This window comes from Triticum aestivum, chromosome 3D, assembly GCF_018294505.1.
Source record: "Triticum aestivum cultivar Chinese Spring chromosome 3D, IWGSC CS RefSeq v2.1, whole genome shotgun sequence".
In the NCBI taxonomy this organism is placed as follows: domain Eukaryota; kingdom Viridiplantae; phylum Streptophyta; class Magnoliopsida; order Poales; family Poaceae; genus Triticum; species Triticum aestivum.
The window spans coordinates 434,970,053-434,988,713 of NC_057802.1; the positions used below are offsets into that span (position 1 = coordinate 434,970,053).

The following is an 18,661-nucleotide window of genomic DNA, read 5'->3' on the forward strand; positions in this document are numbered from 1 at the left end:
TTGCCCTTCTTGAAACTAGTGGTTTTACTAACCATCAACAATTGATGCTCCTACTTGATTTCTACTTTCGCGGTGTCAAACATCGCGAGTTGCTCAAGGATCATCATGTCTATCCCTGATATGTTATAGTTCATCACGAAGCTCTAATAGCTTGGTGGCAGTGACTATGGAGAACCATCACTATCTCATCTGGAAGATTAACTCCCACTCGATTCAAGCGATTGTAGTACTCAGACAATCTGAGCACATGCTCAACGGTTGAGCTTTTCTCCCTTAGTTTGCAGGCTTAAGAAACTTGTCAGAGGTCTCATACCTCTTGACGTGGGCACTAGTCTGAAATCCCAATTTCAGTCTTTGGAACATCTCATATGTTCTGCGACGTTTCAAAAACGTCTTTGGTGCCACAATTTTAAACCGTTAGCATTACGCACTGAACTATCACGTAGTCATCAAAACGTGTATGTCAGATGTTTCGCAACATCTACAGACGACGCTCGAGGTTCAGCACACCGAGTGGTGCATTAAGGACATAAGCCTTCTGCGCAACAATGAGGATAATCCTCAGTTTACGGACCCAGTCCGCATAATTTCTACTATCAACTTTCAACTAAATTTTCTCTAGGAACATATCTTAAACAGTAGAACTAAAGCGTAAGCTACGACATAATTTGCAAATACCTTTTGACTATGTTCATGATAATTAAGTTCATCTAATTATTTAATGAACTCCCACTTAGATAGACATCCCTCTAGTCATCTAAGTGATACATGATCCGAGTCAACTAGGCCGTGTCCGATCATCACGTGAGACGGACTAGTCATCATCGGTGAACATCTTCATGTTGATCGTATCTACTATACGAATCATGTTCGACCTTTCGGTCTCTTGTGTTCCGAGGCCATGTCTGTACATGCTAGGCTCGTCAAGTCAACCTAAGTGTTTCGCATGTGTAAATCTGGCTTACACCCGTTGTATGCGAACGTTAGAATCTATCACACCCGATCATCACGTGGTGCTTCGAAACAACGAACCTTCGCAACGGTGCACAGTTAGGGGGAACACATCTCTTGAAATTTTAGTGAGGGATCATCTTATTTATGCTACCGTCGTTCTAAGAAAATAAGATGTAAACATGACAAACATCACATGCAAATCATAAAGTGACATGATATGGCCAATATCATCTTGCGCCTTTTGATCTCCATCTTCGAGGCGCGGCATGATCACCTTCGTCACCGGCATGACACCATGATCTCCATCATCGTGTCTTCATGAAGTTGTCTCGCCAACTATTACTTCTACTACTATGGCTAACGGTTAGCAATAAAGTAATTACATGGCGTTTTTCATTGACACGCAGGTCATACAATAAATTAAGACAACTCCTATGGCTCCTGCTGGTTGTCATACTCATCGACATGCAAGTCGTGATTCCTATTACAAGAACATGATCAATCTCATACATCACATATATATAATTCATCACATCCTTTTGGCCATATCACATCACATAGCATACCCTGCAAAAACAAGTTAGACGTCCTCTAATTGTTGTTGCATGTTTTACGTGGCTGCTATGGGTTTCTAGCAAGAACGTTTTTTACCTACGCAAATGTTGGGGAACGTAGTAATTTCAAAAAAATTCCTACGCACACGCAAGATCATGGTGATGCATAGCAACGAGAGGGAAGAGTGTTGTCTACGTACCCTCGTAGACCGAAAGCGGAAGCGTTAGCACAACGCGGTTGATGTAGTCGTACGTCTTCACGATCCGACCGATCAAGTAGCGAACGCACGGCACCTCCGAGTTCAGCACACGTTCGGCCCGATGACGTCCCTCGAACTCCGATCCAGCCGAGTGTTGAGGGAGAGTTTCATCAGCACGACGGCGTGGTGACGATGATGATGTTCTACCGACGCAGGGCTTCGCCTAAGCACTGCTACAGTATTATCGAGGTGGACTATGGTGGAGGGGGCACCGCACACGGCTAAAAGATCAAATCAATTGTTGTGTCTCCAAGGGGTGCCCCCCTCCCCGTATATAAAGGAGTGGAGGAGGGGGAGGGCCGGCCCTCTCTATGGCGCGCCCTAGGAGGAGTCCTACTCCCACCAGGAGTAGGATTCCCCCCCTTCCAAGTAGTAGGAGTAGGAGTCAAGGAAAGGGGAGAGAGAAGAGAAGGAAGGAGGGGGCGCAGCCCCTCCCCCTAGTCCAATTCGGACTAGGCCTTGGGGGGCGCGCAACCTCTTCTCTCTCTTTCCCCTAAAGCCCAATAAGGCCCATATACTCCCCGGCGAATTCCCGTAACTCTCCGGTACTCCAAAAATACCCGAATCACTCGGAACCTTTCCGATGTCCAAATATAGTCGTCCAATATATCGATCTTTACGTCTCGACCATTTTGAGACTCCTCGTCATGTCCCCGATCTCATCCGGGACTCCGAACTACCTTCGGTACATCAAAACACATAAACTCATAATATAGCCGTCATCGAACTTTAAGCGTGCGGACCCTACGGGTTCGAGAACAATGTAGACATGACCGAGACATGTCTCCGGTCAATAACCAATAGCGGAACCTGGATGCTCATATTGGCTCCCACATATTCTACGAAGATCTTTATCGGTCAAACCGCATAACAACATACGTTGTTCCCTTTGTCATTGGTATATTACTTGCCCGAGATTCGATCGTCAGTATCTCAATACCTAGTTCAATCTCGTTACCGACAAGTCTCTTTACTCGTTCCGTAATACATCATCCCGCAACTAACTCATTAGTTACAATGCTTGCAAGGCTTATAGTGATGTGCATTACTGAGTGGGCCCAGAGATACCTCTCCGACAATCGGAGTGACAAATCCTAATCTCGAAATACGCCAAACCAACAAGTACCTTCAGAGACACCTGTAGAGCACCTTTATAATCACCCAGTTACGTTGTGACGTTTGGTAGCACACAAAGTGTTCCTCCGGTAAACGGGAGTTGCATAATCTCATAGTCATAGGAACATGTATAAGTCATGAAGAAAGCAGTAGCAACATACTAAACGATCGAGTGCTAAGCTAACGGAATGGGTCAAGTCAATCACATCATTCTCCTAATGATGTGATCCCGTTAATCAAATAACAACTCTTTGTCCATGGTTAGGAAACATAACCATCTTTGATTAACGAGCTAGTCAAGTAGAGGCATACTAGTGACACTCTGTTTGTCTATGTATTCGCACATGTATTATGTTTCCGGTTAATACAATTCTAGCATGAATAATAAATATTTATCATGATATAAGGAAATAAATAATAACTTCATTATTGCCTCTAGGGCATATTTCCTTCAGCAAAACCACAACGGTGATATGCCAATTGTTATTTACCCTTCATAAGGACCCTCTTCATCGAATCCGATCCGACTAAAGTGGGAGAGACAGACACCCGCTATCCACCTTATGCATCAAGTGCATGTCAGTCGGTGGAACCTGTCTCACGTAAGAGTACATGTAAGGTCGGTCCGGGTCGCTTCATCCCACAGTGCCGCCGAATCAAGATAAGACTAGTAACGGTAAGCAAATTGAACAAATCATCGCCCACAACTACTTTGGGTTCTACTCGTGCATAGAATCTACGCATAGACCTAGCTCATGATGCCACTGTTGGGGAACGTAGCAATAATTCAAAATTTTCCTACGTGTCACCAAGATCAATCTAGAAGATGCTAGCAACGAGAGAGAGGGAGTGCATCTTCCTACCCTTGAAGATCGCTAAGCGGAAGCGTTACAAGAACGCGGTTGATGGAGTCGTACTCGCGGCAATTCAAATCGCGGAAGATCCGATCTAGCGCCGAACGGACGGCGCCTCCGCGTTCAACACACGTACATCCCGGGGACGTCTCCTCCTTCTTGATCCAGCAAGGGGAGAGGAGAAGTTGAGGGAGAACTCCAGCAGCACGACGGCGTGGTGGCGATGGAGCTCGTGGTTCTCCGGCAGAGCTTCGCTAAGCACTACGGAGGAGGAGGAGTTGGAGGAGGAGAGGGCTGCGCCAGGCAAGGGGTGCGGCTGCCCTCTCTCTCCCTCACTATATATAAGGGGAAGGGGGCGGAGGAGGCGCCCTAGGGTTCCCTAGGGGAGGGGCGGCGGCCACAGGGGAAACCCTAGATGGGTTTGGGCGCCCCCACCCCTAGGAAACTTGCCCCCCAAGCCGGGAGGGGAGGCTGCCCTAGGGGAGGCGCCCCCACCTCTCCAGGTTACGTGAGAGGGGTTGGGAGGGGCGCACAGCCCTTAGTGGGCTGGTGTGCCCCCTCCCCTTGGCCCATAAGGCCCCCCAACGCTTGCCGGGGCCTCCGAAACACCTTTCGGTCACGCTGGTCGTCACCCGGTACTCCCAGAACAATTTCGGACTCCAATACCCTTCGTCCAATATATCGATCTTCACCTCCGGATCACTCCGGAGTTCCTCGTCACGTCCGGGATCTCATCCGGGACTCCGAACAACCTTCGGTAACCACATACAATTTCCCATAACAACTCTAGCGTCACCGAACCTTAAGTGTGTAGACCCTACGGGTTCGGGAACCATGTAGACATGACGAGACGTTCTCCGGCCAATAACAACAGCGGGATCTGGATACCCATGTTGGCTCCCACATGTTCCATGATGATCTCATCGGATGAACCACGATGTCGGGGATTCAATCAATCCCGTATACAATTCCCTTTGTCTATCGGTATGTTACTTGCCTGAGATTCGATCGTTGGTATCCCAATACCTCGTTCAATCTCGTTACCGGCAAGTCTCTTTACTCGTTCCGTAACGCATGATCCCGTGGCTAACTCATTAGTCACATTGAGCTCATTATGATGACCCATTACCGAGTGGGCCCAGAGATACCTCTCCGTCATACGGAGTGACAAATCCCAGTCTCGATTCGTGCCAACCCAACAGACACTTTCGGAGATACCTGTAGTGCACCTTTATAGCCACCCAGTTACGTTGTGACGTTTGGTACACCCAAAGCATTCCTACGGTATCCGGGAGTTGCACAATCTCATGGTCTAAGGAAATGATACTTGACATTAGAAAAGCTCTTAGCAAACAAACTACACGATCTTGTGCTATGCTTAGGATTGGGTCTTGTCCATCACATCATTCTCCTAATGATGTGATCCCGTTATCAATGACAGCCAATGTCCATGGTCAGGAAACCATAACCATCTATTGATCAATGAGCTAGTCAACTAGAGGCTTACTAGGGACATGTTGTGGTCTATGTATTCACACATGTATTATGGTTTCCAGTTAATACAATTATAGCATGAACAATAGACAATTATCATGAACAAGGAAATACAATAATAACCATTTTATTATTGCCTCTAGGGCATATTTCCAACACCCATGGACCTCCTCTCCACTGCCTCGCAAGGCCCATTTCTCTATATATACACCAAAACCCTAGTCATATATTTTTTGGAATTTTTACACTACCACCTCCGGCGATTTTGAAGTGGAGAAAGAAAGCCCTTTTCTCGCACTCTGTCGGAAAGGGTTATATGCAATGTTGGAGGAAACTCTCGACCTCCCAGGGCCATGAATACCAAGGACTAAAGGGGAAGCCCTTCTCCCATCTAGGGGAGGCCAAGAAAGAAGATGAAAGAGGGGGGACCCCCCCCCTTCTGGTAGTGTCGGAACACCGCCAAGGAACCATCATCACCGTTGTCGTCCTCATCGACTTCATCATCATCTCAATCGACAAATCCTTCATCTGTACAGTGATTCATTCATTCACAAACCTCCGTAATCCCATAACTGATCATTGTGTTTTTTATGTGATTAATTTATATCCAAAGATTTGTTGCAATCCGTTATGTCTGAGTAGTTTTGTTTTGACCTATGTCACTTGTGATCTATTATGATTTATATGAATTGTATGGTGTGATATGGTGTTGTCCTCTTGTGCGATTGTATGAGTGTGTGCATATGTTGGATCACACTTGAGAGTTAGTAATGTGTTGCGATGAATATACATGGGATGGCCTGGAGGGCATACATTAACGTACATGAGTATCGGAGTCAAAGCATATGGGATAAAGAGGAACCATATAACTTAATGTTATGGTTGGGTTTACCTTAATTAACTCTTAGTATTTGCGAGTGCTTAGTGAGTTTTCAACCATAAGTATGTATGTGTCCAAGTAAGGGCACTACATTAGCACAGGCCTCCTCCACAGATAAAACTGCAAAACATGATTATCGGTTGTTTTATCATAACCAATGGCCTAGGGACAATTCTGTAATGCATATCACCATTACTTCCACACCCGCTCTCTTTTGCTTTGTTGCAACTTTGAATTTCAGTACCTAACATTTATTTACTTGCACCTTATACCCTTGCACATTACCTCTTTTATACTTGCAATTATCTTTTGTTAGAGAGTCTAGGTAAAGTAAACACTTGGTGTACCAAACCTTGTATCGGTGATAGATAGAGCCCCAGAGAATAAGATTCCTACCTTTAGCTCCTTTGGGATAACGACACATCATATTTTCACCTCCACACTGGTAAGTGCTACAGCAATTCCCTGCACTTGGGGATTATATCACTCCCGCCGCTGAAGCAACGTCATTGACTTAGCGACATGAGGGTGAAGGTAGTGTCGTTTCATTATACTCGGTTCATCAAAGGCTCCAGGGCTACTAACGGTGCCAATGAGACCCTCCACCCTACTCTCTGGACCCTCAGTGGCAACTGATGATGCCAAAAAAAATCAAGAAGTCAATGAAGACCTCCACCCAACTCCTCGAGCCGATCAGAAGCTCGAGGGCTACTGACGATGCCATGCCCCGAGGTATAGCATAGAGGGAAGACTCGGACCAACTGCCACGAGCAGGTCCAGGCCCACAACTCGGAGCCCGCCACATATACTAGGGTGCATCATCTACTTGGCCTACAAGATATGTATATTTAGTAGATCCATGTAAACCGACTTGGGCCCATGTAACCCTACCCCTCATCCACATATATAAGGGAAGGTAGGGGCCTCCCGATTGGCAGGATGAATACTCATCCTCATACACCATACGTGCTTAGTGCTCACGCACAAACCCTAGATCTCATATGAGACATCCATCAATAATCATACAATCAAACATGAGTAGGGTTTTATTCTCCCCCATGAGGGCTTGAACCTGGGTAAATCCTATCTCATGTGCACCCATCTGGATTCTCCATGCGTACACTGTCCCATGATTATTATTGCCGAAACTTACACCGACCGGGGGGGGGGGGTGGGGAGAGAGAGAGAGGGAGAGACGGTGATATCCCCTCAGTGACATGTGAGCTTTACTATGAGATCCAAAGCCACACTTTGCTTAAGTCGAGTAACTAAAAATGCCCTTTACTCTAGTAGAAAAGAGTAAAATTGTGTTGAGACTACGGTGGAACACACGTAAGTGCGAAAAGTAGAAGGAAGACACAAAATAGACACAAGATGTAGAGTGTCACTCTCGTTTCTATTATTCAGTGTCTACAGATAGAATAGGTGTGTACAATTGTAAACCTACCCTTTTTATATATTGACTTGATAAAGGGAAAGCCCGCTTATGGGGTCGGTTTTCTAACGCCCCCCTTGGACTGTTACTCATAGTATGTCTAAGCCCTAGTAAAACTCTCAAAACCCGTCCATGAAAAATAAATAGAGAAAGGATATTGCACCAATTGCCTCATTAAAAACCTTCATTTATAAACTTTAGGAGAGCTCAAACAAGGCAAAATAGTACAATTTGATCCTTCATGTGAAGTTTCTCTCTCCGAGTACCACAATTATTTAAGTCTTCTCGTTCAAATTCCTTGAGCACATCTTCGAGTGTGATAGTAGGAGTGACTTACTGAATAGATCACTTAGTGAATACATGTGCAGATTATTACATCACTTAGTATGTAGTACTTTTCTACCGTTCATCCATTTGCAATTCATGATCATAGCAGAACTCTGGATGAACATGCTTCTTGAAGCGACTTCGCATATTCTAGACATGTGTAACATATACTTTATTACATACCTGGATAATTTTTGGTGCCTTCTGGACATAAAGCGACCCGATTCTCACATGTGGTATGCAATTCTCATGAGTTATCCACATTCTGGTGATGCTCTCTATACAGTGTGATCTCCCCTTTGTGGATACTAAATTATGTTTTAGTATTTTAAGGGAATATATAGTTCCTCCCTATATATGTACTCTTCAAGTGCGTGGTCTCGATGTAAACAAGTCATGCATGTGACTGCACATCCCACTATAGCTAATTATTTTTATTCGTTCAATAGAGTGGTTAATAATTTATGTATGTCTAAAGATATCGAAGCAATATTCTTCATGCCTTCCTAATGCTATTTAGTAAGATCTGCATGGTAACTCACTCAACATGTTCACTAAAAATGTGACGAAGTGATTCATGTTGCTGCAGATGTGAGCACTTCTAGGCACTGAAGTATGATGCCGAAGACCGTCTAGTGTTTTCCTCCCCCGCCTCTAGGCTTGTATGGACCTTTACCATAAGGTTTAAAAACCCTTTGGGATTGGAAGTGGGTATGATTCATTATGACCAGATCCTTTCAACACTTTCGATTTGTGTTCATAGATTATCACACTGATATTTCTTCGAGAATGTTTGATATCCAAGATTATGACATAGATTATCACACTGACATTTCTTCAAGAAGGGGAGCCTTGGCGCAGTAGTAAAGCTGTTGCCTTGTGACCATGAGGTTACGGGTTCAAATCCTGGAAACAGCCTCTTGCAGAAATGCAGGGAAAGGTTGCGTACAATAGACCCAAAATGATCGGACCCTTCCTTGGACCCTGCGCAAGCAGGAGCTACATGCACTGGGCTGCCCCTTAATGTTTGATATCCAAGCCAAGGTAATATTCAGTTATGCCAGAACATTCTATTCTAAACTCATTTCTCAGTACGAGTCTGCTTCTTCTAGCGCATCCGTGTGGACAACTTCTTTTTGGTCATGTCTTCTTTGATGGATTTCAGTCATCTTCTTACACTGTGCATCACTGTACACTTTTAATCCACACGGGTATACGTCCAAGTTCAAGCTGTTCAATACCCCATTTGAACGGTTGTGTTATTTCTCTATTCCCGTCATCTTCTTAGATCATGATGAACTTAATCTTACCATCCCTTCGCAATGTCGCTTTCTTCGCTTTTATGTCATGTTTCTTCACAGTTATGCCATTTTCTCATTGTTGAGGGGATCTACAATCTCTGCACCACCTTATCTTTTGCATCTATTAATTGATTCCTCTTGTTATTGTTGCCAAACTTCGGCATTCGTGGTCGATGATAGAATCATGAGCTACAACAGCGGGCTGCTTGTGGCGCGAGGTTGAGCATGGGGCAGAACTTGATGACGGTGTGGCTGCCTAGTAGGGTACGATGGTAGAAAAGGATAGGTCGGGGAGGTGGCCATGGATGTGGGAGAGGAGGGGGGGAGGGGGAGGGTATGCACTGGGCTGCCCCTTAATGTTTGATATCCAAGCCAAGGTAATATTCAGTTATGCCAGAACATTCTATTCTAAACTCATTTCTCAGTACGAGTCTGCTTCTTCTAGCGCATCCGTGTGGACAACTTCTTTTTGGTCATGTCTTCTTTGATGGATTTCAGTCATCTTCTTACACTGTGCATCACTGTACACTTTTAATCCACACGGGTATACGTCCAAGTTCAAGCTGTTCAATACCCCATTTGAACGGTTGTGTTATTTCTCTATTCCCGTCATCTTCTTAGATCATGATGAACTTAATCTTACCATCCCTTCGCAATGTCGCTTTCTTCGCTTTTATGTCATGTTTCTTCACAGTTATGCCATTTTCTCATTGTTGAGGGGATCTACAATCTCTGCACCACCTTATCTTTTGCATCTATTAATTGATTCCTCTTGTTATTGTTGCCAAACTTCGGCATTCGTGGTCGATGATAGAATCATGAGCTACAACAGCGGGCTGCTTGTGGCGCGAGGTTGAGCATGGGGCAGAACTTGATGACGGTGTGGCTGCCTAGTAGGGTACGATGGTAGAAAAGGATAGGTCGGGGAGGTGGCCATGGATGTGGGAGAGGAGGGGGGGGGGGAGGGGGAGGGTATGCATGGAGGTGTACATCCTGGAGCACAAGGAGAGGCCTAACAGCAACAACAATAAAACAAAGTAACAGGAATGCCGAATGCTTGCCCAGTGAGGCCAATAGTTGAGGTACCTATTCCATAACACATACTACTTGCGAAAAATCATCAATAATGGCCCCTCTCACAAATTTACATCGCGCATGTTTTCTTTAGTGCTGCATGGTCTTTTTATTTGACCGGTCACAATTGTAATTGCGTGTAGAAGCGAAATGTCAAACAGAGGATATATGATCAGAAATAAGAGCATGAACCCCGCAAAAAAAAGAGCATGAACATGAAAACAACAAATAATTTCTTGACCACTTTAGCTCCCAATTTTCCATGATCCCACCAACTGGTATATAAATGAACTAAAAGGAGACATCTTATTTACCAGTTTAAAACTAACACTTTCAATTCAATTCACTAGTATTAACACCATAAACATCTATATATGTTACAAAGACAGTCGATCAGTCTAAACAAGAACTCATGAGCAAAAGCAATTTCGCCATTTTGCACATGGAATCCTTTATACACACACCGGTATCCCGATGAAGACCTGATATGCACCATAAAACCAGCTGCGATCCACAAACTGATAATGATGATAAAAGGCCGCCACAAAATAGATATCTAGTCTTGGCGTTTCAAAGCATATATCAATTCCTGTCAAGCGGCAATTAAAGGGAAAAAAATGCAAGGTTACAAGATGGCACAACAATGAGCAAATAAATGACAGCTAAACTCATTTCAAGGTTGGTTCTTACCAGATCACCATTACCAGAGGCAAATGAAGGGTGAAGGTCCAACAGAAGCTTGTCTTCCCTCAATCTTTCCAAGCCATCAAAGAGAGACAGTTTTGTCTCAGCAGACCCAGAGTCCTTCACTGCAACACTTCTATTGTGGAGGTCCACCCTTATATACATCTCAAGTTCTTCAACTTGCCGAGACAACTGAAGAGCAATGAACTGAAAACACGAAACGCTTTTGGTTATTTGATTTTAACTACATGGACTAAAGCTGCCCAAAAGTTTAAAACTGAGAGAGGCTTGCAAACAATCACCTGTAGAAGATGTCGAATGGACACCCTTGGTCGACAACTTAGATAGGGCTTTTCCAAGTTAGGCGTTGTTTGTCCATCAAGAGGAAGAAGAACAAGATACAAGTTGAACTGCAAGAATATTTTATTTTTTATAAAACATGAAAAATAATGTGAAACAGTTTAATGCAGATCTACATGAGCAGAACTACTAGAACAAGAAAAATAGGAGAGGAATGCTCATACATGCAGAAAAGGCTAGCACCACTATTTATGCATGACCACATAGGGCATGCTCAGGAAAGTTTTACTTTTATCCCTCTTTGAAGTGTCCCTTTTGCAACAGCTTCCAGTTTTTCAGTAATTTCTTGATTATAAATGCCAAAAATTATGCCCAGGAAAAATAATGTGGAATTTATATAATTGCGCATGCGGTTCTATTGTACCTCCTTGTTTTCATCAGTTGCACGGAGGTGGTCCACAAACTTCGCGAAACGCCCACCCTTCCCCAGCCTGCCGTTTGTTCCACCAACATTGTTGTACCGAGTTTGGCTTCTTGTGCCATTTTTTCCCCATGCGAGCATCTCACCCCGCAATGGAGAGGTGGTGAAACCTTCTTTTAGAGATACTACTTCGTCATTCTCCTCAGATCCGTGGTCACTACTGCCAATGGTTCTAGCAGGAGAAGGTGTTGGTGCAGGCCTTTTTCTACCTCTTTTCTGCCTTGAATCTGGAGAGTGGTTATCAGGAGAAGGCAACTCTTTGCTCTCAACATTAGCATTTTCTTCTTCTCTGTCCTCATCATCAGAGCCAGTAGGGGCAATATCACGAGCAACCGTTCTACCTCTCCCACGGGTACGCACATTTCTCCTGTACTTCCTTGCAAAAGCATTGGCAGTAGCTTTTGCCGTAGGACGCTTCTTACCGAGGGCCTCCGACTGCTTTCGAATCATCTCCTCGATGGTTGCTTGAATCTTCCATCAAAAAAGTGATATCAAGGATAAAATAAAAACGAGAAGGAAGATAAATACTGCATGAGAAGATGTGAAACGCAGTGCTGTAGCTATTACTTATTACCCAGCAGATAAACTTACCTTCTTATTCCGAGTCCTCTCCTCTTCACCGAAAGCAAGTTCCTGAAGCCTCAAGTATATGAGAACACCACAAGAAGAGCTAAATGGGCCTAAATAAGAAGAAGAAAAAATGTTGACAATGTAACATAGACATCACCTCTTCCTCGTACTTATCAATATCTGGATACAAGGTTGCAATAAGTGCATCATAATTAGGATCATCCCTCAAAGAACGTCGACTTGCACAATGAGTACGGCATGCTGGACACTCATTATTTCTGCAAAATAAGTTTGTACTGTCAAACGAGGAATGGTTTATTTTATGTTTTTTAAAACAAAATTAGGCTGTGTATTTCACATTGTCAATATTGATAACGTGACAAGCTTGTAGATAAATGATGTTTAGCAGCATACCCTAGCCTCATAGATTTATCAATGCAATCCCTGCAGAATCGGTGCAAACATTCCATAACCGTTCTTGTCTTCCGGATAATGCCTGCAAATTAAAGAATCAGACTTTTCATCTGTCATATCTGCATGTGACACAAAGTGACACATGTAGAGAAAAATGGAATCCATCCTGTAATCAAAATGACAACAGGTATATATACCTAAACAGATTGGGCACTGGACTTCTTTTCGGACTTCTGCTAATTTCACGAGCACAAACCTGAGTAGAAAAAAGTAGTACATGTAAGGTTCAAGCTGTGTGAAACATCAAGTCTTTTATAGCATCTATCAACCTAAACGATCTTGAATTTTTTGTTAAATAGTTCAACATAAAGCAGTAGCAATAGATCAAGTAAGGTACGATATCAGACATAAAGAATAACAGATATGGTCTTGAGACCAATTCTGATCTACAACGCTGCTCCATATAAATTTCCATAGCATGTATATTTTCAATAGGACTGCTGTACTAGTAGGGAAAGTCACATAAGGAAAAGAGGAGTCTGCACATGAAACAAAATTAGAACTTAAAACACACACCTAAGCTGCTATAAAAAGATAATGTTAGAACAGCTAACTAGAATTAGATAGTAAAGTAACATCAACGAAAATCGTCTAGGACAGCTAACAGACAATTCCAAATAGAAGTTCGCAAGCTATGCCAAATTATCAACATACAGCCGCCAGATAAGAGCAACGAAACCGCAGACCATTCTAACGTACAGAAAAAACCACGAGACAAGCAGAGCAGATGCAAGTGGTTAGCCGGTGACTCCAGTCCAGGCATAACAATGCAGCACTGGTAGCTTAGACAAGTGGGACTGAGACCGAATACTATTCCAAGGAATCTCCTTCACGGGCTCACGGGCATGGCGTGGCGTGCAATATGATCGAAGCATGCATACCATCGAAGAGGTCGTATGCAATAGCTCGCAGAAACAGGAAGGAAGACTGTTAGTTGACAAACATATGCTTGCATAGATAGGGTAGCGATACACGCTGGCCTGATCACCGAACGAAGAAGCAACGATATTCGCCGCTGTGACAGTCTAACAGACCATCTGAGACCACCAGTTCCGGCGAAACGTCGCAGATTGACCGGCGTGGGTGGGTGGGAACAGGATACGATGAGGGGGCTGGGACTAGGAGCATCAAGCATGGCCGCGCGAGCAGGCCGAAAGATAAATCGCGTAGACATCCACACGGGATCCACGAGGCCGGAAGGCCGGGACAGGACCGGCCGGAGAGACCCAGGGGGAGGAAGGAAGACTCACTCGTCCATGTCGCCGTCGCTCTCCGACGACTCGCTGTCGCTGTACGCGCCGCCGCCGCCGCCGCTCATCGCGCCCGAATCTGCCAGACCCATAAGAAACAGAACACGCACGCTTCTTAGCCATATTCACACGGAGGCATGCAGAACAGAACGCGGTAGCCCGCCTGCCTGCCAGCCAGATACGAGGGGCCCGGATGCGGTTAAGCTCACCGCCTGCGCGCTGCGGCTGCGGCTGCGGGTCGGTCGCCCGATTGGCGGCGCCTCCGCCCGGGACCGGATGGAGCCCTCCTCCTCCCCCACCGGCGGCGACGGCCGAGGGAGCGTCCGCCCCGTTCGCCTCAACGTGGTCGCGGGGTTTGGAGGAGGACGATGGCGAGGGGAGCTGGCGCTTCTGCGCGGGCATTCTGGCGTAGGATCCCGGCCCGCGGATCCCGGCGGCGCGGCGGTGGCGGCCCTCGCGAGGCGTCTGGGGAGGGGCGGGGGATGTGGCGGTCGACGGGGAGGACGGGACGACTGGAGGGAGAGGAGGGAGGTGGCCAGGCCAGGTGGGTGCGGGACGGGAGGGCGGAGAAAGAGAGAGGAGGACCGGAAAATAAATAAGGAACTGGGGATGGATGGATGGATGCGTGCTCGCGTTGTGCTCGGTCGTGTATACTGCGTGTGGCGTGTGGGGCCTGCTGCTCGGGTCGCCTCCCTCCACCGCGGTCTGACTGTTTGGCCTGGGGAACTGGGCGGGAGACCAGGGAGGGGCGAGGCCGGCAGCGAGCGACGCCAAGGACATGCACGCCGCCTCGCCTGCCGTGCTTCTGCTGGGCTCCGCTTCCTCCGACTGTAGCAAGCACCTGCGTGGGGACAAAGCGGAGGGCAGCCGTACTTCCATTCCATGCCGCTCGATTTGGCGTAAGGTTGTTCCTGACATAGCTCGAAGACTCGTCGGCAATCAGCTTCCCGAGCTACTACCACCCATCGTAGCCATATGACCGTCGTCGATCTTGTGCAGCCCGCGCATACGGCATAGCCCTTGGAGGCTCTGCCGCGGAGGCCGGCCGGCGCACCGCGCACAGCCGCCGCACCCTTCCCGCGCCTGGTGTCGTACTGCCTCATCGCCTGCCGGCGCTCGACCAACCAAGCCTCTTTGCCGATCGGCAGAAATCAAACAAGCTGAAGTTAGATCACACGCCGGGAAAATTGATCTCTGTCCTTCAGTTCATAGAGCAAATGGAGAAAAAGCATCCAACAGGGGACAGAGCAATGGAGTTTAGCTTATGTTTGCCATAACTCGGAAGCCTAGGCAACAGGGTGCTGGCAAACTTTGATCGATAATGCAGAGGAAAAAACATCACAATTAGCTACAGCCAGAGCGAGCACAAGTCAGTGGATAAATCTACGCGGTGATATAACAAGATGCAGTATGGCTTCTAGTTCAGTACTTCATGCAGCGTACTATAGAACCGAACCAAATTTACACGGATGGAAGCAAGCAACTTCTATCGGAAAATCCTGCCAACACTGGAGACACAAAACGTTTCCTCCTAGCTAATTCCTAAATGAAAAAGAGGATCCATCAGCATGGGATGGAAGAAACACGTCTAATCTAGGTATAAGAGGACCATGAAAGACAGCTAGCGGGTCATTCTACACTGCAAGGCATTGCGATTGACTCTACTCCGCACGGCATTGAAACTCACGAGTTATCTATCCTCTGGTGATAGTGAGGTCAGAGATTTTCTGGTCAGCTCATTAAGCTGGTGTCAAAATGCGCGACAAGTGAAGTGACAACGATGTGCATTAGTTTTTCTAGTTGCGAATTGTCATCCCCTGATTGGTACCTTACAGTCTTGATTTCTTAAAATAAGAACTCGAAACCACAGTATACAATTCATGGTGGATAGAGCAGCAGAGGGAAATGAGCAGCTAACCGGCTGGCTATTCGTAAGAGAAGAGAATAAGTTATGGATCCTCAGAAAGAAACTATTCCTAAGTCCTAACAGAAGTCATGAACTAGGAGCTCAAAATAATACTAGTATTATAACATCGTAATCAACAAATCAGCGACTCTTAAGCAACGAGAACTGGTCTTGCATTCAGGAACGCCAACGACAAGCAGGAGATCGATGTGCAATCAGCGTCTACGGCGCCATGACAGGATGACAGCAGGGCAATGCTGTTCCTGGCATTCGCGGCCGCCGCTATGGTGTCCTCGTGGCGAAAGCATGCACACCATCATGATGCCCGATGCCTCACTGTTTATGCAAGGATCGACTATCTCGTGGCGATGGTCAGCTAGCCCAAAGACAACAGAGCGAGACACGAGCAATTGGAGCGATGCAATCGTCGAGCATCGCGGATGTATAAAATACCATCACTTTCGCTGAGCTGACCAGCTAGACGGCCCATGTCTATCTCCTCGCCGGAGCCCGGAGAACAGCGGCGCAGCAGCAGCAGCAGCAGCGGGAGATAGCTAGCGCCTAGCGAACGGCTGCACGAGAGATGAAGTGGCGAGGAGTTCGGATCGCCTCGACGGGCACGCCTACATGGCCCAGCAGAGGAGAAGGGAGCAGGGGCCAGGGGCAGGGAAGGCTTACTCCTCGTCGCCGTCGTCGTCGTCGCCGGCGCTGAGAGACGAGTCGGAGTCGCTATCGTCGCCGCTCCCGTATCCTCCGCCGCGCCCGCCCTCCGCGTCGGGATCTGCGGAACCAATCAACCACGGACGAGACCCCTTAGAGACACCCACAGCCCGCGGCGCCGAACGCGATGCGCGTGGGCGTCGAGCGACAGAGATACCGGCGGTGCCGTTCGTCTCACCGCCGTAGTGCGGCTCCCCCGGCGGCGCCCTCGCCTGACGCGCGGCGGGCCCGCCTTCCGACGGCCCATGCGAGGCCCCGCCCCCGCCGCGGCTGGCGGCGGCGTGGCGGGCCGCGGCGTGGCCGCGGGAGCCGTCGTCGGCAGAGGCGGGCGGCGGGAGCGGGCGCTTGTCGGCGGGCATTCCGGCCCCCCGCCCCGGGGTTCTCGCCGCGGCTTTTCCCTTGCGGCCCGCGGGGCGTCGGGGGAGCGGGCCGGGTGGTGGTTTCGTGGAGAGGGAGGACAGGGAGCGCAAAGAGGTGGGTGGAACTGCGGCAGGGCGAGGAAGGAAGGAAGGAAAGGCGAGGAGGGTCGGGGGGCTCTCGTCTGTCAACCAGGCCGGGGACGCATTTTGTGCTGTGTTTTATTAGTGTGCGTGTGGCGTCTCTCTGCCTGGCCAGATTTGACGATCGCGCGAGGGACGAGCAGCCAGGCCAGCGAGGAAGGGGGCAAGGAAGAAGCGGGCGGCGCACTGCTCGGACGTGGTAGCCCGGCGGCACACGGCGGCGTGCCCTGCCGTCTTTGCGGAGATCCGGCTAGTCCTCGGGCATCACCTCGTGATTCAGGAGCTCTGTACTTTGGTGCACGGTTGAGAACTTGTGTAGTGTGGTTCTCAACGGCAGGACCTCATTACGGATTCTTCTAGGGTTTCAGGTGCAGCGTAGCCGATAAATTGTGTAGGGTTTTAAATACGTATATACAACAATTTGTTCTTTGCGAGATAAAGCCTCGCCATTTAGGGGTCCTGTGACATGAACTCCCTTCGTAAAGAGCGTTTAGATCACTACTTTAATTATCTAAATGATTTTGTGTTTCTTTACAGAGGGAATATAATGTTAGGTGCTTACATGAGTTTATAAGCACCCACACTCGACAAATAAGCACAATGTTTCAAGAAAATCTGGTTTATTTTTTCTTTGCAAGCACCCTACAATGGGACGGGGTATTGTTTTTCTCATGTCTCTTGAAGATTGGCGAGGATATCGGTTTTCTTATCAGATCCTTTACTTTGAAGCAATCTTGAAAAATAAGTCATTTTTCATGGAGATTAATCAGGCTCTTCCTTTTGACTTATGTATCTAATTTCTATCAACACCACTAAAATTAGGGATGAAAGCAGAGCTGAATTCTCCGTTCGTTTCCGGAAAATACGGGCGAAAATATGGAGACGGAAACAAATACTTGTCACCAAAACAACATGTGTCCTCATCGTCACCCCGTTCTTCCCAAACATTGTACCTTAGTAATTATGTTCCTATATGAGAATTTTATGCATAGTATAACTTATTGTATATTCATGGTATATCATAATATATATGCTCATATTAGCATTCTGATTTGTTCATTCAATTGTATTTTCTTTATCGTTCAAGAGGTTTTCAGTTCTGACGAGCTTTCGCTATGTATCATGGGTCCACGCGGTATTCAGTATATTTGCTCCTGTCGCCGTCTACATTTGTATTTATTTTGTGATTTTGTATTTATTTCGGCTTCCACTAAGAATACAGAAAAAAATGTGCCAGCGTTCGGCTATGTTTGTTTTTGCTCGATTTTGATCTCTCGTTCCAACAAGATAAATAATGATTTCTTCGAAGCTTTTAGGATTTCTATGAGGACAATTATGATGTGCATAGACAACACTATGACATCATCACTCTTCTTAAAGTGTCATGTGTTGATAAGGTTCAACAATTCAGACATGCATGTTTACTTAACTGCATATACATCAGGATATCCAAGGCTATGACTATCAGGCTTGAGCCTTCTGGTAACAAGCTTAACCTAAATGCTCATGGTATAAGCTTGCATAAGA

General features: G+C 46.7%; 1 protein-coding gene across 2 annotated transcripts; it reads right to left on the bottom strand.

Moving 5' to 3' along the window:
- Positions 1 to 10,459: 10,459 nt before the first annotated feature.
- Positions 10,460 to 17,150, bottom strand: LOC123079431 (putative E3 ubiquitin-protein ligase RING1a). Of its 2 annotated transcripts, XM_044502201.1 has the most exons (10): positions 14,218 to 15,009; positions 14,009 to 14,087; positions 12,896 to 12,954; positions 12,699 to 12,780; positions 12,442 to 12,562; positions 12,306 to 12,347; positions 11,658 to 12,185; positions 11,236 to 11,343; positions 10,940 to 11,140; positions 10,460 to 10,838 (listed from the first exon to the last, which is right to left on the bottom strand). In XM_044502201.1, the coding sequence occupies exons 1-10, from the start codon at positions 14,924 to 14,926 to the stop codon at positions 10,806 to 10,808; spliced, it is 1,962 nt and encodes a 653-aa protein (XP_044358136.1). In that variant the 5' UTR covers positions 14,927 to 15,009; the 3' UTR covers positions 10,460 to 10,805. The 2 variants fall into 2 exon arrangements, with proteins under 2 accessions (XP_044358136.1, XP_044358137.1); XM_044502202.1 differs by lacking the exons at positions 14,009 to 14,087; positions 14,218 to 15,009 and adding an exon at positions 16,593 to 17,150.
- Positions 17,151 to 18,661: the final 1,511 nt, after the last annotated feature.